At 42.6% G+C, this 20,751-nt stretch overlaps 1 protein-coding gene across 4 annotated transcripts in view; it reads right to left on the bottom strand.

The window, feature by feature from the left end:
* The window catches only part of SLC35D4 (solute carrier family 35 member D4), a 221,031-nt gene that overhangs the window by 42,002 nt on the left and 158,278 nt on the right, over positions 1 to 20,751 (bottom strand). For 2 of the 4 annotated variants that reach the window (XM_075314452.1, XM_075353352.1), the window contains one exon: positions 6,868 to 6,932. The exons of 1 other annotated variant lie outside the window; for it this stretch is intronic. In XM_075314452.1, the coding sequence (XP_075170567.1) occupies positions 6,868 to 6,932 (65 nt within the window). Of the gene's footprint in view, positions 1 to 2,870; positions 3,044 to 6,867; positions 6,933 to 20,751 lie in introns of all 4 variants that reach the window. One more of the 4 variants, XR_012724292.1, reaches the window with a different exon arrangement.

Below are 20,751 nucleotides of genomic sequence, written 5' to 3'. Positions count from 1 at the left end.
GGAGAAGAGAGCGAGGGGGGGAGAAGAGAGCGAGGGGGGGAGAAGAGAGCGAGGGGGGGAGAAGAGAGCGAGGGGGGGAGAAGAGAGCGAGGGGGGGAGAAGAGAGCGAGGGGGGGAGAAGAGAGCGAGGGGGGGAGAAGAGAGCGAGGGGGGGAGAAGAGAGCGAGGGGGGGAGAAGAGAGCGAGGGGGGAGAAGAGAGCGAGGGGGGAGAAGAGAGCGAGGGGGAGAAGAGAGAGGGGGGAGAAGAGAGAGGGGGGAGAAGAGAGAGGGGGGAGAAGAGAGAGGGGGGAGAAGAGAGAGGGGGGAGAAGAGAGAGGGGGGAGAAGAGCGAGGGGGGGAGAAGAGAGAGGGGGGGAGAAGAGAGAGGGGGGGAGAAGAGAGAGGGGGGAGAAGAGAGTGAGGGGGGCAGAAGAGAGAGAGGGGGCGAGAAGAGAGAGAGGGGGCGAGAAGAGAGAGAGGGGGCGAGAAGAGAGAGAGGGGGCGAGAAGAGAGAGAGGGGGGAGAAGAGAGAGAGAGGGGGGAGAAGAGAGAGAGAGGGGGGAGAAGAGAGAGAGAGGGGGGAGAAGAGAGAGAGAGGGGGAGAAGAGAGAGAGGGGGGAGAAGAGAGGGGGGGAGAAGAGAGCGAGGGGGGGAGAAGAGAGCAAGGGGGGGAGAAGAGAGCGAGGGGGGGAGAAGAGAGCGAGGGGGGGAGAAGAGAGCGAGGGGGGGAGAAGAGAGAGGGGGGGAGAAGAGAGAGGGGGGGGGAAGAGAGAGGGGGGGGGGAGAGAGGGGGGGAGAAGAGAGAGAGGGGGGGTGAAGAGAGTGGGGAAAGAAGAGGGGGGGGGCAGAGGTGCTCTGTCACCAACTGTCTCCACTCTGTGACTTGTGGTGCAGGTGACAGAGTGCAGACAGTTGGTCCCATGCAGCAGGACAGATGGCAGAGCACAGCGGTGACATGCCTGTCAGTGTCTTGCTGCTGGGAGGAGCAGATGATCACACTGCCCGACACCGGCCGCTCTCCTGACATCGCAGCAGAGCGGGCGGGTGGACAGTGTGATCACATACTTACGTGCAGGGGGGGATTCAGCTGAAGAACCCCCCCCTGTACTGCACACTGGCGCCCCGTTCCTCTCCATCTGCAGGACGCTTCCGGCTGGATCCTCCCCTCGATGCTGAGCTGTGACGTGCAGTAGTCACCGCCCACAGCCCTGTCACTCAATCTGAGTGGCGCCGGCATCCTGTGACATACCCGTCTTGTTTGAGAGCCCGGAAATGCCGGGACGTCAGAGGATGCCGGCGGCCACAGCTCCAGGGGGTCATGTGACCGGCACTGAGCGTGCAGGATAGCGCCGCTCAGTGCCAGAACTGGAAACACAAGCCAATGGAGAAGACGCCTAGAAAGGTAAGTATAACTCCTACAGAAAATAAAAAAAATGGGTGAACCACCCCTTTAAAACTCCTACTTCATGTCCTCACAGCGGCCAAATGCTTGGTCTCACTATTCTGGAAGAGGGCGGCCCCTCCGTTTGTCTCTGATCTGTATGCTCGAATAAAAGATGTTAGAAATATGGAAAAACTGACAGCCCAGCTCCATAGTACCATGGATGGGTTTGTAGCGACATGGTCTAATTGGGATGACTTGGGGACACCTACCAAATTTGAGGACGAAAAAGGCCTTAAGACAACACGTACTCCCCTTATACTAAAACTTGAGGAGCTGTGCGAAGACTCCACCGGGTCCTTTTAGGCCTGGCTCTAGTCTCACCCTTCTCCGGATTTATCTGATGACCGAATCCTGCTCGCCCTTCAATAGACTTTTAGTATGTTTTTGATACAGCTTAATTGTACACATACCTGTGAAATGTTTCTTTTACGTATGTAAATGTATATTTTCATTTATTGTATACCATGTAAAAAAAAAAAAAAAAAACTCTCTTCGAAAAATAAAAAGTTGAACAAAAAAAAAATAAACTCATGGATGGTATTGGGTCTCCGGACTCTTTTTGGATCACTAAAATCAATCTCAAACACCTGTGATTACTAGTTTGCCAGGTGAGCCTAATTAAAGGAAACCTACTTAAGAAGGACATTCCAGATTATTAAGAAATACGTTCCACATTATTAAGCAGGCTACAAGTTTCAAACCATATGGGAAAGAAAAAGGATCTCTCTGCTGCCAAACAGCATTAAGTATTGCAATGCCTGGCAAGGTGTGGATGGAAACATTAGATATTTCATGAAAACTTAAAATGTCATTATCGCACTGTGAGGATACTTGTGTCTGATACACAGCACAGATTGGTAGAAACCTTCTTTATTATGTCTTTATCTGGATGAACCAAACACATTCTTAGGATTAAGAGAGCAGCTGCTAAAATACCATTACAAAGCAACAAACATGTATTTGAAGCTGTTGGTGCCTCTGGTGTCCTGAGAATCTCAAGGGGTAGGATCCCCAGAGGCTTGCAGTTATGCATAAACCTACTGTTTGGCCACCTCTCAACAGCGTAAACAAGCAGAAACTGTTGCAGTGAGCACAGACATATATGATGATTACTTTTAAAAAAGCCTTTTTTACCGATAAGTCCCGTGCAGTGCTGGATGGTCCAGATGTATGGAGTATTGGATAGTTAGTGGATGGCCATCACATCCCAACAAGGCTTCAACATCAGCAAGGAGGTGGTGAAGTCATGTTTTGGGCTGAAATAATGGGGAAATAGCTGATAGGCCCCATTATGGTCCCTGAAGTTGTGAAAATGACATTGGCAAAATATATAGATTTTCTGCCTGACCACTTTCCTTAAAGCTACTACAAAAAGTAGAACCGTTCCATAGGTAGCAAAATCATCTTCATTCACGACAATGCACCATCTCATACTATGAAAAATACCTCTGAGTCATGTGGATGAAAGTATTGTGAAGGTGATATCAAAGAAGAGGTCCTATGCACACAGGTAACTTGGCCTGTTAGGATGTTTTTGATTGGAAAAGCTTTTGATTTCAGCAAATGTGACTTCTTAATGCAGCAAATTCAGCAAATTAACATTGTCTGTTCCTTATAACCTAAAAAATGATTGGAAAATCTGATGTGCATAATAATTTGGAAAAGTGCATTTTGAGCTTTTTTAGTTTTTGAAAAAATACTCTCATCATTGGAAGATTTGTCCAATACAGTTTGATTTATACTCTAACGGTCGATGATTTGAACATTACACGGACTTATTTGCATTGACAATTTAGGAAAATCAGAGAAAAAAGTATTTGTATAATGATTTTGATTATACTGTAGGTGGTCCTACTAATTGGTATAATGCATCCTTAATATACAGCTCCACTGCTCAGCAATGCAGACTAGGGACAACAGGTAACTTCTTTAGCTCTCCAGACAGATGTAGCACTCTGGATGTCATGTGTTGATTAGTGATAGGCAGACCTGGACTGTAAAAAGTCCTGAACAATGCGGATTCAAAAGAAAAAAGAAAAAAAATCAGCTCACCCGTATATGTGCACTCCACGTTTGGACGGGGTGCACGTAGTCCACCAGACAGGCAGGTCCGTAGAAGCGTAGGAGAGAAGGAGGTAGGGACTCAGCACCGATACCAGGGTAGAAAAATATATCCAAGGAGGTATAAAACATAGAAACTTTTATTCAATCATTTTAAAATTTCAATGATTCCAGAAAAACGTCATGGCTTGACGCGTTTCGGACAGTAATAGGTATGAGTAAGTCCTTAATCATAAGCAACTTATAATTATTATTATTATATCTTATATGCTTATGATTAAGGACTTACTCATACCTTTTACTGTCCAAAACGCGTCAAGCCATGACGTTTTTATGGAATCACTGAAATTTTAAAATGATTGAATAAAAGTTTCTACGTTTTATACCTCGTTGGATTCAAAAGAACCCAGCCACCGGCCCTGAGGTTCTCATGGAACTCTGGGTAATGAGCCAGATCCGGCACCCAGGTATAAAATAATAAAAAAGAAGAAAAATAAAGGAAAAGAAAATAAGAATGAGGCAAGCGCTTTATACTTACTTATACTTTATACTTTTGTCTTATACTTTATTCTAAATTCACATAGTTCCGCCACGCCTTCTGAGAACATAACCCCACGTCACACTCCATGGCACCCAAATGCATCTCAAGGTTCTGGCCAACTGGTCCAGGCAGCCATTATCTATCCCCCATTTCCGTGAGATGGCTGGATTGCCATTGTAAATAAGCACTTGTACCTTGTCCCCCCCAGCTCATTGTAGATTGTAAGCTCTCACGAGCAGGGTTCTCTTTTTTTCCCTCAAATTATTGTATTTTCTATAACAGTTACTTGTTTGTATATGATCCTCCTAAATTGTAAAGCGTTGCGGAATATGTTGGCGCTATAGAAATAAAGATTATTATTATTATTATTACCGTTCTGCACGCGGCTGTATATTGCTTCAGGGTCCGCACACTAGCCTCATGATCAAGTTACCTGCAATCACAGGTGGAGGACCGTGGGAAACTCCAGCTGGGACTGCAAATAACATCACTGCAGCTCATTCTCTACCTGAATCTCACAGAGCGTTAGGGGTGTGTCTCACTCCAACCAGAGACGCAGGGACTGCTAGTGGGCGGAGAAGTAGTGCATATGCATGAAGCTAATGAGTGGCACCAGAAGAGTGAACGGACCTGAAAGTAGCGTTAGAGCTGTGTAGAGACCAGTAAGTATAAAGTGCTTGCTCCAATCCCCCTATTCTTTCTACTATGATTTTAAAGATCCTGGTTCGGGTCCCCATAGACTTATATATAGGGACCGGCGCCTGGCCAAATATTTGGGATCAATTACGGGCCCAAACTGGGTTTTGTTTTTTTTCAATCTCAGTTGGACCTGCCGATCCTGGGTATCTGCGGGTCTGCCCATCACTAGTTTGATATAATGATGCAGTACATGTAGGTCACAGTGCAGGATAGCTGAAGTTGGAGGAAATAACGGTTCTGTCACAAGTGTGTCTGCTGCCCACATTCGGTAACCAAGAGCAAAGGCCACTAATTGTATGGGTGAGTGCATACTGGGCATATATGGGCATCCAACAATCATCAGCATAATACAGTACCAGTTGAGAAAAATAGATTTTGAAAATCTCATCTAAACTTTATGGAATTTTTCTGTGTCTACATTGACCAGCAGTCCCACCCCACTCAGATTAGCTAAATCTGCATATTTTCCCAGGAAATGTCAATAGGCCACAGGAACACTGTAAAAATCCATATTAAATTCTCTACTTCTTGAGGTAACATGAAACTGTAAAATCGTGCTGAAAAATGTTTTATGTTATTTTACAAAATTATAGCATAAACACAAAAAAAATCCATGTGGATGTTTTGGACTTATGGAAAATTTACAAAAAAAAAAAAAACTTTAACTACAATTTTCTTAAGCTATGAATATAGTCATTAGGATAGCTCCACATAGTACGGAAAAACAAAAAAAAAAAATGTTTTGCTGATTTTGTCATAGATCCACAACAAAATCCAGATGTTACCCTAAGCATTTCAAAGAGTGCAATCCACAGTAAGGTTGTACTTTGCAGGCTGCGACATCGCTAGCCGATTGTAGCGATGCCGAGCACGATAGTCCCCGCCCCCGTCGCACATGCGATATCTTGTGATAGCTGCCGTAGCGAACATTATCACTACGGCAGCTTCACACGCACTTACCTGCCCTGCAACGTTGCTCTGGCCGGCGACCCGCCTCCTTACTAAGGGGGCGGGTCGTGCGGAGTCACAACGACGTCATACGGCAGGCGGCCAATAGAAGCGGAGGGGCGGAGATGAGCAGGACGTAACAACCCGCCCACCTCCTTACTTCCTCATTGCAGGCGGGACGCAGGTATGGTGATGTTCCTCGCTCCTGCGGCTTCATACACAGCGATGTGTGCTGCCGCAGGAACGAGGAACAACATCGTACCTGTCGCTGCAGCGACATTATGGAAATGACCGACATGACACAGATCACCGATTTTTGACTGTTTCACGCTTGTTCATCTTCTCTCCTAGGCTTTACACGTTGCAACGTAGTTACCGGCGCCGGATGTGCTTCACTTTCAATTTGACCCAGACGATATCGCAGTAGCGATGTCGCAACGTGCAAAGTACCCCTAAAACGGGCTTTACACGCTACGAGATTGCTACAGCGATCTCGTTGGGGTCACGGATTTTGTGACGCACATCCGGCCGCTGTAGCGATGCCATTGCATGTGACACCCGTGAGCGATTTTGCATCGTCGCAAAAACGTGCAAAATCGCTCATCGGCGACATGGGGGCCCATTCTCAAATATCGTTACTGCAGCAGTGACGAAGTTGTTTCTCGTTCCTGTGGCAGCACACATCGCTCAGTGTGACACCGCAGGAACGAGGAAGCTCTCCTTACCTGCCTCCCGGTCACAATGCGGAAGGAAGGAGGTGGGCGGGATGTTCGTTCCGCTCATCTCCGCCCCTCCGCTTCTATTGGGCGGCGGTTCAGTGACGCTGCAGTGACGTTGCTGTGACGCTGAACGAACCGCCCCCTTAGAAAGGAGGCGGTTCGCCGGTCACAGCGACGTCGCAGGGAAGGTAAGTAGTGTGACGGGTCCAGGCGATGTTGTGCGACAAGGGCAGCAATTTGCCCGTGTCACACAACAGGTGGGGGCGGGTACGCACGATGGCGACATCAGTACCGATATCGCAGTGTGTAAAGCGGCCTTAAGAATTGACATGCTGTTCCAGAGTGCAACTTTATGATAGATTGTCTACAGTCTGGTAGGTCCTTCTTTGTTCAAAAGAAAGTCGTGTTTTTTCTTTTTTTTTTTCGTTGTTTTTTGTAACCATTTTAAAATTGCTAGAAAATGTGGTTTCCTTACCATAGAGCCAAAGGAACATTCAAGGTCATTTCAAATACAAACAGTGATAAAACCGCTGTCAGAACCTAAAAAACAGAATCCAAATCTTATTATCAAAACCATGTAAATTAGAAAAATTTTTTTTTAGCAGTTATTGAGTATATTTAAAGTTTATCTTAGAAATGATTGGTTTTACGTTAGTGCCTGGTATCTCTAAGTGCCCACAAACAGGAAAGGATTGTGACTCATCATCCCAGAATAAGCAGAAACGTAAACCAATAAATTACAAGTTATAGTGAATCTTTTTGTAGCTCACCTCTTTTGCAGCCCAGAGAAAGAGCATCATGTTCAGGACTTATTCAGAAGTCTATGAATCACGCACATATTCAATTTGTGTAATTTAAAGACAGAATCCGTATCTATTATAGTCTATGTAGCTTTTCATACGTCTGTTTTTTTATTTTTTTTGCAAAAACGGAGACATGTATATGGGTCCGAGAAAAATCACTGGCACCACACATTGTCATCTGTGTGCTGTCCAGTTTTAACATTTTAGTGGTTAAAGTGAACCCATCTGGTCCCATATGCCTTCTAACCTAGCAGCCAGGACATGTGTGGGCTAAAAACCCCTGCCTAATAATATTGTGTAGTATAAGAAAAGGTTTACAACTTTTTTCATATGCCAATAAGTGCTGGGACTAGTCGCAAGGGCATTTGCCCCAACTAGTCTGCCCTCTTTTCGTGGTATCACTCCCCTGTGGGCGCGATACCATGATTTCCATGAGCCGATGTCACTGCCGGCTCATGGTCTTGCACATGCGCGCGCCTCTTTCCCACAGAGTCACTTGGCATACGTAACCGGGTGTACATTTGTTGGCTTCACAAGGCCACTGCGCATCATCCGGAGTCTCCTGCGCTTCCGATCCTGCGTAGAGTGCGTCTGAAGACGGGAATGGGATGAGCGCATGAGCAAGATTTCCATGAACTGGCAGTGACGTCGGGTTATGGAAATCGGAAAGAGGACAGCCCATTTGGGGCGAAGCAACGCCTTTGCGAATAGTTCCTGCACTTCTTAGCATAGGGAAAACGTAATATTATTAGACGGGGATGGTTAGGCAGGGATTTTTAGCCCACACGTCACTGCTGCTTGGTTAGAAGGCATATGGGACCTGAGAGGTTCACTTTAAGAGAATATTTGAAATTTCCTTTTTTCCTCATAAGAAAATCACTGATGGTAAAAACTGAAAAGACTTAAGACCAAACACTGATAATTGGATTGTATTTTGAGTGTCATAAAAATCACTGTTTGAACAAGGCCTTAACATGACAAGTTTCAAAACTTAGATCATACAATCAAAATTTTAATAATCAACAATTTCTTTACTTATTTTTTCCTAATGTATAAGATACGGGGGCATTTTTTTTTACTTAAATGCATAACTTTTTTGGTTTAAAATTACACAGGTATACAAAATTTGGGTTTCTGATTTTTTTTTCAAATCCAATGACTTATTCTTACGGTTTCTATAAAAACACCTATTTTTAACCATCAAGTATGGATTTTGCACAAAACGAGCGTGAATTACATACAAGTGAGATGAACAAGAAAAATCTTTATTGTAGCCAAAGATGAAAGCGATACTATAATTATATATATGCTGCAACTTTATTGGTACCAAAAGGTTTTCAAGAAAGTTGTCCAAATGGAAATGTAAAAAACATAACTTCAAATTCATCAGACAACCCCCAAGGCTTTGAAACGGTTCTGCATGTTCTTCAAGATGCACTTACATTTTGGATTTTTGTTATTACCTAGAAATTTCTTCACAACTTGTTTAAAGGGAACCTGTCAGGTCCCATATGCATTCTGAGCTATAATCAGGGTGTTCTGTAGCGGAATACTTCCTCCTCACCCATCCCTTTCTTGTCATATTGTGGAATATGAAAGTAATAAAAAACGTTTTATTACTTACATATTCCCTATGTAAATGAGCAGGGTCTCTATCCCCATGGGCGTCACATCACTGTCGTCACTGTGGGCCTTTGCATGTATTCCGTGGTATCATGCCCCTGTGGGCATGATACCATGGATTTACATGTGACACGTCACCATCAGCGTCTTCAGATCCCGCGCGTGCTGACTTACCATTCCTGCAGCAGTCATCAGGGTGGCTGCTTCTCTGCTTCAGACGCGCTCTGTGCATGCGCAGAAGACTCCTGCACAGAGCACATCTGAAGCAGAGAAGCAAGCACCCTGATGACGACTGCAGGAATGGTAAGCGCGCACACGCGGGATCTGAAGTAGCTGATTGTGACGTTGCACATGTAAATCCATGGTATCACGCCCACAGGGGCGTGATACCATGGAAAGCATGCATATTCCCCCGATACGATGTGACGCCCATGGGGCTAGAGACCCTGCTCATTTACATAGGGAATATGTAAGTAATAAAACGTTTTTTATTCATAGTTTCATAGTTTTTAAGGTTGAAGGGAGACTCTAAGTCCATCTAGTTCAACCCGTAGCCTAACATGTTGATCCAGAGGAAGGCAAAAAAAACCCAATGTGTCAAATAAGCTCCAATGGGGAAAAAAATTCCTTCCTGGCTCCACATACAGCAATCAGACTAGTTCCCTGGATCAACACCCTGTCATAAAATCTAATATACATAACTGGTAATATTATATTTTTCAAGAAAGGCATCCAGGCTCTGCTTAAATGTTAGTAGTGAATCACTCATTACAACACCATGCGGCAGAGAGTTCCATAGTCTCACTGCTCGTACAGTAAAGAATCCTCGTCTGTGGTTATGATTAAACCTTCTTTCCTCGAGACGTAGCGGATGCTCCCGTGTTCTAGTCACAGGCCTAGGTGTAAAGAGATCTTTGGAAAGGTCTCTGTAGTGTCCCCTCATATGTTTATACATTGTGATTAGATCCCCCTAAGCCTTTGTTTTTCCAAACTAAATAACCCCAAGTTTAATAACCTGTCTTGGTGTTGCAGCCCACCCATTCCTCTAATAATCTTGGTCGCTCTATCTACCTGTAAGATTATGCTATTTATAACCTTCTATACTTTTGCTATCAAGAAAAGCATCCATTCCTCTCTTAAATTCATTCAGTGAGTTGGCCATCACCACTTCCTCAGGAAGAGAGTTCCAGAGCCTCACTGCTCTTACCGTGAAGAACCCTCTTCTATGCTGATGTAGGAATTTTCTTTCCTCCAATCGAAGAGACTGCCCCCTTGTTCTCGTCAAAGTCTTTGGTACAAACAGATCATGGGAGAGATCTCTATATGGCCCTCTGATATATTTGTACATATTAATTAGGTCTCCCCTAAGTCTTCTCTTTTATAGAGTAAATAGACCTAATTTTGATAACCTTTCCGTGTATTGTAATGCACCCACTCCATTTATTATTTTAGTAGCCCACCTCTGAACCCTTTCAAGTTCAGTAATGTCTTTCTTGAGCACCGGTGCCCAAAATTGCACACAATACTCCAAGTGTGGTCTGACGGGAGAATGATGTTTTCATCTCGTGCCCCCAGACCTCTTCTAATGCATCCCATCACCCTATTTGCTTTGGTGGCTGCTGCCTGACACTGGGCACTCCAATTTAGATTCTTATTGACTAGGATGCCTAAGTCTTTTTCCATGTCTGATTTCCCCAGCGGTTTCCCATTTAGTAAGTAATCGTAGCATCTGTTTCTCCTTCCCATGTGCATAACCTTACACTTATCTGTGTTAAACCTCATTTGCCATTTTTCAGCCCAATTCTCCAATTTACTCAAATCCATCTGTAGTTGCAAACTGTCCTCCTTTGTGTTAACTACCTTACATAGTTTTGTATCATCTGCAAATACTGATATTTTACTCTGTATACCATCCACCAGATCATTAATAAATATATTAAATAGTAGGGGTCCCAATACAGACCCCTGTGGCACCCCACTAGTAACCCTGGCCCAATCTGAGTATGCGCCATTAATAACCACTCTTTGTTTTCTACCACTAAGCCAGCTACCTACCCATCTACACACATTTTCCCCGAGCCCAAGCTTTCTCATTTTACTTAGCAGTCTTTTATGTGGGACAGTGTCAAATGCTTTACCGAAGTCGAGATAAATGACATCCAATGATTCTCCTCGGTCCATGTGAGAGCTTACATCCTCATAGAAGCTGATCAGGTTAGTTTGACAGGAGCGATCCTTCATAAATCCATGTTGATATGGAATTAAACAATTATTAACATTAAGACATTCCATAATAGTATCCCTTAAAAACCCTTCAAACATTTTACCCACAACAGATGTTAAGCTTATTACTTTCATATTCCACAATATTACAAGAAAGGGATGGGTAGGGAGGACGTATTAGGCTACAGAACACCCTGCTTATAGCTCAGAATGTATATGGGACCTGACAGGTTCCCTTTAAAAAGAATATGAAGCCATTTTCTCAACAGCAACATTTTTGTTTCCAAATATCCAGACCCGCAAAAAATGCCTTCCTTCAGTTTTCTTTTGGACATTCCCTGAAACATTTTTTCTGTTTTTAATTGGTGTCCTGTTCAATTTGTCTTCCTCTCTTCAGTTGGATATCTTGTATGATTTAATGTCTTTGCATTTGATAAGAACTGCAGACACTATTCCGGTCCTTTGGAATATCTATTTCAAATCAGGATTTATATGAAAACTCTATTCTAGATTACTTTACCATCACCAAATATTCTTTACACTGCAGGAGGACGTTCACTATGATTATGCCTACTGGATCACTATTTTTTTAATATTGTTATATTTCTTTTGTCCTTCCCTGCACAGCCCTTGTTGTACTACTGCCCTTTACTGTGTCACTGTGCGCATGCATCCTCTGCACACTTTCCCAGTTTAGCCCCATGGTATTTACAGCGTCTGTGCATTCCCGGGAGTTATGAAGATGCGTCCCCACACTAATGAGAAATTGCTGAGACAGCTTGTTGGTGGACCTGGGTTGCGTGACCATGAGGAATTTATGCGACACATTAACTGATGTCACTGACAATGGACAGGTGAGCGGTATAAGCGCTGTATTTAAAGACCGGTAGACATGTGCACCCTCACTTCCCCCTGATGAAAATTAAAATTCCCTAATATTGTGAAACGTATGTCAAAGACTTCATGCTCTGAGGGACTTTCTCCTTTTAGTGATAGACTCTCTGTGCCAGACTTCTTTTCAGATGGGTACGACCAGCAGTTTATCTGCATTAGCATTTCCCTCTAAAAGGACATGTTTTCATGCAATTCTATTTTGCTATGGAACTAAGCATTATGCACTTTATTTTGTCAATCATATCTCTTGTATATCCTTATATACACGTTATTATATATGACTATTTGTTTGAGCTTACTATTTGATTATGATATAGTGCTACTGTTATCTATTTTATGCCATGCCTCCCTTTGTCATTATACCCCCCCCTTTTTTTTTTTTTTTTTTTACATGAATCAGTTTTTGTAACCAGTGTTAATCATCTCTATAGCTATACTGATTAGACTGTACTGCATTAGGTCCGACACTTTTTTCTGCTGCCTCTCCTCATGGTGCTTTCCATGTATGCGTATTAGGGTATGTGCGCACGTTGCTTTTTACCTGCTTTTTACCTGCTTTTTTGCTGCTTTTTCTTCTGCGCTGTTTAATGCCAAAATGGATGTGTTCTTCTATTCAAGCAAAGTCTATGGGAATTTGGGTTTCTTGTTCACACTATGTTGTTCAAAATGCTGCCTTTTTGTGGCAGAACTTTGGTCAAAAACTCAGCTTTGCAGTGCAAAACCCAAATGGCAAAAACAATTGACATGTTGCTTCTTTGAAAAGCTGAGTTTTTGACCAAAGTTCTGCCACAAAAAGGCAGCATTTTGAACAACATAGTGTGAACAAGAAACCCAAATTCCCATAGACTTTGCTTGAATAGAAGAACACATCCATTTTGGCATTAAACAGCGCAGAAGAAAAAGCAGCAAAAAAGCAGCAAAAAAGCAGGTAAAAAGCAACGTGCGCACATACCCTTACACTTAATAGAGATGTAGGCTATGTGTCCACGGTAAAATGTTGCTGCGGATTTTTCTGCATGAAAATCCGCGACTTTCGCGGCAAATCCGCACCTTTTTTTTGCCGCGGATTTGCAGCGGATTTTGATGCGGATTTTTTTTTTTTCCCCCCAATTCTGAAGCCAAAATCCGGATCAAAATCCGCAACAATAATTGACATGCTGCAGATTTTTCCGGATCAAAATCCGCGGCAAATCCGCCGCGGAAAAATCCGCAGCATGGACACAGCATTTCCAAAATGCCATTGAAATGGCTTGGAAGTGCCGCTGCTGCAGATTTTCGGAAAATCCGCGGCTTTTCCGCGAGAAATCCGCGGCAAAATCCGCGCATTTTCCGCAGTGTGGGCACATAGCCTTAATGTTCTTGAGCAATGTATACTCCTTGCTTTTCTCCTGATTTCCATTGTTGATATGGAGTTGCTTTATGGACAGAATTCATTCTTAATTTTTGATTGATTCTGCCCTTAATCTGTTATGGTCTTTGTGCTCCTAATAATAATAGAAGCTACAAACTTTACTGTAAAACAAGCTCACCGACACACAGCACATCCTTCAGCCAGCTAAGTACAGTAAAACACAGAACGAAGAAACTATATGGCTCAAGAGTTACAATAAAATCACATTCAATTATAATTAAAGTCCTAAATACGTTACAATCAAGTAGAAATTCCCCAAATCCTGCTTCTATAGTTCAGTACTGAGGTTTTGTTCAACAGTTTGGATTATAAGACAAACTTTTCCTCCCCTAAAATTGGGAGGAAATCAAGCGGTGTGTCTTATAATCCGAATGCACATTACCGGGAGGTGGTGAAGAGGAGTCGCAGGAGGCAGGCGTTGCTCTGGGGCCTGTGCAGGGGGTGGTGAGGCAGAGGCATCCTGAAAATGTCAGCGATGCACGGGTTAAAAAAAATGGCGCACGGGGGCAGTGCGTGCACAGATGGAGCTATCGGCTCAATATCTCATCTGTGCACGCACCGCCTCCGGCCGATTGATCTGCTAGCTGTGGACTTAAGGAAAATGGCACTCGGAGGTGGCGCTTGTGGAGATGAGATCTTGGCTTGTCATTGAGCCGATCTGCACACATGCTGACTCCGGGTGCCATTTCTTGAAGCCCGCAACACCGACAGTTTCTGGAAATTGCCTACAGTACAGCATCTGGGACACCCGCCGCCCACACCATCCACCTGCTCCATCACCGCCACTGCCTCCTGTGACCCCGCTCCACCACCGCTGCCATTCCTCCTCCAGGTAAGAAAACACTGGATTGTAAGATGGATGCCATTTTTTGTCTCTAAATTTGGGGTGCATCTAACAATCCGGTGCGTCTTATAAACCGAAAAGTACAGTATGTGCAGAATTAGTGACAAGGCAAAAAAAAAAGGTAAGGGAATCACGATGGATATAGTCTACTCCTACTTCTTAACCTCTTCACATTCCTTTATTATCTCGGTTCTATTCTCATCACGATTTTAAATTATTTAAAAAGAATTGTATTCTCTAAATGTTTCTTCACAAAAACAATGGTTGTGAGTGGCAGAGCAATGAGACAATCAGAACTGAACAATATTGAAGACATTCAGAATGTTCTCCGACATAGGCGCAGTTAAAGGAGAACTAAAATAATTATTTATATATGACATATAAAAACTTTACACTTCATTGTGGGTCTTGTACATTGTGAAGAAATGATAACATGTTTTTTTTTTTGGGTCTTAAAATACAAAGAAGAAGAAATTTCACAATGGCTGGCCAGAGAGGAACAGATTGTTCTCCTGTGTCCTTGCTTGACTTCCTGACCGATGCCAATTCACAAAAAAGATCACAGGTTGAGGCCAGGAGAAATCATGTGCCTACTTGTTTAGAAAACACAATTAGAGAAGTTGGCAATCTAAACGCAGAGGGAGTGATTTGGCCTCTTTTCTTTGGCGACTTTCCTCATTTAGCATTGTTCAGATGTTTCCACTAAAATATTTGCACAATGGTTCCTAGAACTTAGGGAGGCTCTAGAAAAACACTTTTTTTTGTATTTTTCTTCAGAAGATTCAATATTTTTGCTTGTTAGTAGACAATCTTATCTGTAACTTCATTGTCTTCCAACATTGTATACCACTAACAGCTACTTGGTCCAAGAACAGCATAAAAGAGCATGTTTGAGGTCCTTGTACAAAAATGCCTAAGAATCATTATTGAGAAGGAAATGGCATGAAATATGTCTCGCTAAAGTGATTACTATTATTAATAATAGACAATTCCAGAGAGCTATATAACAGTGCCACTGGTTACAGTACATATGTTCTGTATTGTTATAAGTGAAAACAGGGGGAGTGCCAGCTCACCAAACCTGGTACATAGCAGGAGGCTTTGCACAGACCGGCCAAATTAGCTCCAGAGATACAAGTAAAGGGATAAAGAAATTCTTCATTATAATAAATGGAGTTTTATTGTCAATATTTAAAGGACTTATGGTACTAAGCATAAAAGGTAAAAGCGCGTAGGCCCACTACTTCTCTTGTGTGAACTGTACATACCCTATGGAGCCTATTCAATAGTTTACAATAAAAGGTAAAGTTTTATTGCTGCGCAGAGTTTCTTTATCTTTTTCCCAATACAGAAGATAGGTATTTAATATAAGCAAGGAAAAAAACAAGAAACACATCTAAAATTAATGAGAACCTCATTATTGTAAAAAGTTTAGAATATATCTTGGAAGACTTTAACGAACAGAAGCATCTAGAGAGGGTTTCTAATATCTGAAGAAGCAGTGGCTCCCAATTCCACTATTACCCTGTTATTTATATATTCAGAGAACATGTTTGATCGCAGTTTAGCAAAATGGCAGTGATTGCAGATATAAAAATTACCAAACGTCCCACTGAAGTCTGTTATAATCTCATGTCAGTGTAAGGTTTGAACAAGTCTACAATGTGGAGGAGAAGACTATTTTTGGTTTAAACCAGAAATGCATAGCAATGTTAGTTAACAGGTCAGAGATGAGGTGAACCTAACACACATGCAAAGCGTTATGTGGCATGAAATTTACTCTAACACATTAGGGCGCTTTCACACTTGCGTTGAACGGCATCCATTGCTATCCGCCACCTTGAGGAATTATGGTAACCGTTGCAGGAAACAGTTTTATTTCTCAGACTTCTATTAGCTATGGCTAGCAACGGATGTGGAATTAAATACTTAAAAAAAGGTGTGAAACAACTGAAAATATGGTCTTACATTCTAGGTTCTTCAAAGTAGCCAGCTTTTGCTTTGATTACTGCTTTGCACACTCTTGGCATTATCTTGATGAACTTCAAGAGGTAGTCACCGGAAATGGTCTTCCAACAGTCTTGAAGGAGTTCCCAGAGATGCTTAGCACTTGTTGGTCCTTTTGCCTTCACTCTGCGGTCCAGCTCACCCCAAACCATCTTGATTGGGTTCAGGTCTGGTGACTGTAGAGACCAGGTGATCTGGCGTAGCACCCCATCACTCTGCTGCTTAGTCAAAAAGCCTTTACACAGCCTGAAGGTGTGTTTGGGGTCATTGTCCTGTTGAAAAATAAATGATGGTCCAACTAAACGCAAACTCGATGCAATAGCATGCCGCTGCAAGATGCTGTAGTAGCCATGCTGGTTCAGTATGCCTTCAATTTTGAAAAAATCCCCAACAGTGTCACCAGCAAAGCACCCCCACACCATCACACCTCCTCCACCATGCCTCACGGTGGGAACCAGGCATGTAGAGTCCATCCGTTCACCTTTTCTGTGTCGCACAAAGACACAGTGGTTGGATCCAAAGATCTCAAATTTGGTCTAATGTCCATTCCTTGTGTTCTTTAGCCCAAACAAGTCTCTTCTGCTTGTTGCCTGTCCTTAGCAGTGGTTTCCTAGCAGCTATTTTACCATGAAGGCCTGCTGCACAAAGTCTCCTCTTAACAGTTGTTCTAGAGATGTGTCTGCTGCTAGAACTCTGTGTGGCATTGACCTGGTCTCTAATGTGAGCTGCTGTTAACCTGCGATTGCTGGTGACTCGGATAAACTTATCCTCCGCAGCAGAGGTGACTCTTGGTCTTCCTTTCCTGGGGCGGTCCTCATGTGAGCCAGTTTCTTTGTAGCGTTTGATGGTTTTTGCCACTGCACTTGGGGACACTTTCAAAGTTTTCCCAATTTTTCAAACTGACTGACCTTCATTTCTTAATGTAATGATGGCCACTCGTTTTTCTTTCCTTAGCTGCTTTTTTCTAATACAAATTATATATTCAGTAGGACTATCAGCTGTGTATCCACCAGACTTCTGCACAACACAACTGATGGTCCCAACTCCATTTATAAAGGCAAGAAATCTCACTTATTAAACCTGACAGGGCACACCTGTGAAGTGAAAACCTATTCCGGTGACTACCTCTTGAAGCTCATCAAGAGAATGCCAAGAGTGTGCAAAGCAGTGATCAAAGCAAAAGGGTTTCTACTTTGAAGAACCTAGAATATAAAACATATGTTCAGTTGTTTCACACTTTTTTGTTAAGTATTTCATTTCACATGTGTTAATTAATGTTTTGATGCCTTCAATGTGAATCTACAACTTTCAGAGTCATGAAAATAAAGAAAACTCTTTGAATGAGAAGGTGTGTCCAAACTTTTCGTCTGTACTAATTTATATTATATTACTATATTATTATAATATAATTATTATATTATATATTATTATATTACACACACATACATACATACATACATATTATGTATATATATATATATATATATATATATATATATATAAAGTAATCCCAATTAAAAATAAATTAGGGCTGAAGCAGAAAAAAAGAAGCAATAGAAAATCCAGAAGGCCCCTAACGGCTGCCAATGTTGTATAAACTCTAAGCCTGTGGCTTTCAACTACAAATATCTTTACATAACAGAGAGCAGCTTTGGTTCTTTATGTTATGCCAAGTATTTTGCCGGCATACAAGACAACAAAAATAAGACCTAATAAAAATAAAATACAAATGGGTCTATATACCAGTTATAATCTAGACTTAAACTCTCAACAACTATATTACTTGCATGTGGTCATATAACCTACTCAAGTCAAAACTCAAGAAATGAATGCGGAAGGGACATTGAGAAATAAACTGGAAAGAAACTTTATAGCAGCCTCACTAGATGTTAAAGCTCCACAAATTCGGAACACTGCCAATAGCAAAAATGCAATTCATTTTCAAGTCCAGATAGCAAAAACAAGATAAAGCGAATACCAGCTGGTGACTATGTTTAGTTCATACACATTCAGCATAAAAGGGCAATTAACTGTGCCCAAGGGATGAATAAGGTCTCCAGGCCAAAGAAAAAAGATCCAGTCCTTAAACCCGCCACGCTGTTTAATAAAACTGAAGGGCTACTGAGAGCAGGCTGGGGGCACGGTTAAGGGTTTTGGGTCATCAGGAGATAAAAAAAAACCCAAAACACTACAAGTAAAACAAAAATGTTATCTAGTAAAGGAACAATAAATCTATTAATGCGTGAGCTCCATAATGAGGCAATACAGTGTCTTGAAAGAGTATTCATACCCTGTGAACTTTTTAAAATTTCATGTTACACCCACAAACAAATGTATTTCATTAGGATTTTAAGTGATATATCCACATTAAATAGCAAGTATTTGTGATATGTAATGGAAATTATACATAGTTTTCTAAATATTTTAAAGCTATAAATATAAAAATTGTGATGTGCATTTGCATTCAGCACCTGAGTCAATACTTTGTAGGATCACCTTTCCCTGCAATTACTGCTGCAAGTCTTTTGGAGTAAAGGGTGCTTTACACGCTGCGACATCGCTAGCGATTGCTAGCGATGTCGCGAGCGATAGTACCCGCCCCCGTCGTTCATGTGATATGTGGTGATCGCTACTGTAGCGAACAATATCGCTACGGCAGCGTCACACGCACATACCTGTTCTGTGACGTTGCTGGAGACACCGAACAATCCCTCCTTCAAGGGGGAGGTGCGTGTGGCATCACAGCGACATCACAAAATGGACGTCTAATAGAAGAGGGGAGGAGATGAGCGGCCGGAACATGCCGCCCACCTCCTTCCTTCCTCATTGCCGGTGGACGCAGGTGAAGAGATGTTCATCGTTCCTGCGGTGGCACACATAGTGATGTGTGATGCCGCAGAAACGAGGAACAACCTGCGGCATGCACCACCAACGATATTATGAAAAAGAGCGACGTGTCAACGATCAACGATTTTTGACGTTTTTGCGATCGTTGATCGTCGCTCCTTGGTGTCACACGCTGCAATGTCGCTAACGACGCCGGATGTGCGTCACTATAATGACGTGACCCCGACGATATATCGTTAGCGATGTCGCAGCGTGTAAAGCACCCTTTAGGCTATGTGCACACGCTGCAGATTTACCGCGGATTTGCTGCAGAAAATGTGTAACATTTGTGCAGTCGTTCCCCAGTAAAACCTATGGGTATAAAAAAATGCTGTGTGCACACTGCATTTTTTTTATACCTGTGGATTTACCCGCGGAATTTCCGCTACGTAATTAATATGTATGTCACTTCTTTTCTGCAGGTAACTGCGGTTTTTGCCATAGATAATGGTAAAAAACTGCAGGGACCAACCCGCGGGTGCGGTTTTACCGCGGTTTTTGCCGCGGGTGCGGTATTCTGCCAGAGAGTATGGATTTTTCTTAAGAAAAGTCCATTTTCTAGTGCACACCTAGCCTAAACAGGTTTTCCTCTAGGATTTTCCTGTGTTTAGCTCCATGTATCTTCCCATCAACTCTCCACCACCGTGTTTGACAGTGAAGATGGTGTTTTCAGGGTGCAGCTTGTCCCACATGCTAGATGTGTCCTCTACATGCTTTTTTGCAGACTGCAAATGGTACTTTCTCATGGCTTGCTTTGAAGAATGGCTTTCTTCTTGCCACTTTTCCATGAAGGCCAGATTTGTGTACTATACGATTAATAGTTGTCTCGTGGACAGATTCTCCCAAATGTGCTGTATGTCTCTGCAGATCCTCCAGAGTGACCATGGGTATTTTGGCCGCTTTTTTAATTGGTGCTCTCCTTGCTTGGGATGTCAGTTTAGATGCATGGCCATGCCTTGATAGGTTTGCAGTTGTGCCATAATCCTTCCGTTTTCGGACGATGGATTGAACAGTGCTAGGTGAGATGTTCAGAGCTTTGGATATTTTATATATACTGCTCAAAAAAATAAAGCGAACACTTTAACAGCACAATGGTATTTTAGTGTTACATTAATTTTTTTGAGCAGTATATATTTTTTTTCTATAATCTAAGCCTGCCTTACTCTTTTTCACAACTTTACCCTGACCTGTCGATTAAGTTCCTTGGTTTTCATAACGCTGTTTGATTCCTAAATGTTCTCGAAAAGTCTCTGAGGCCTTCACAGAACAGCTGTAGTTATATTGAAAATAAAATATACACAAGTTGACAAAATGTACTAATTAGATGTCAGGATTTTATTTAGGTATACAGGAGGCTCCTAAAGCCTTCTGTTGTTGTTCTGGCTCTGCTGCTTTCGATCTTGGGACTGGAATTGGACAAACAGAGCAGGGCACATCACTGGTGGGGGCAACCTCTCGATGAGTGACAGCAGTCTGGGCATGTATGTTCAATACAGGCTTCCCTCTCCTCTCAGCCTGGAGCTTGGTTTACAGTGCCGTGCTGCCATCGGACAAATGCTGCAATGTGCCGATCATCACAAATCTTTAAACACTTAATGGCTTAGTGGCTTAATCTCAACCGTGAGTTCAATTTTTCTTCTTTAAGATTTCTTTATATATTTAAGTTTT

Source organism: Anomaloglossus baeobatrachus, chromosome 6, assembly GCF_048569485.1.
Source record: "Anomaloglossus baeobatrachus isolate aAnoBae1 chromosome 6, aAnoBae1.hap1, whole genome shotgun sequence".
Taxonomy (NCBI): Eukaryota; Metazoa; Chordata; class Amphibia; order Anura; family Aromobatidae; genus Anomaloglossus; species Anomaloglossus baeobatrachus.
Note: the sequence above shows the minus strand (reverse complement) of the source record. Positions and strands in the feature narration are given on the sequence as shown.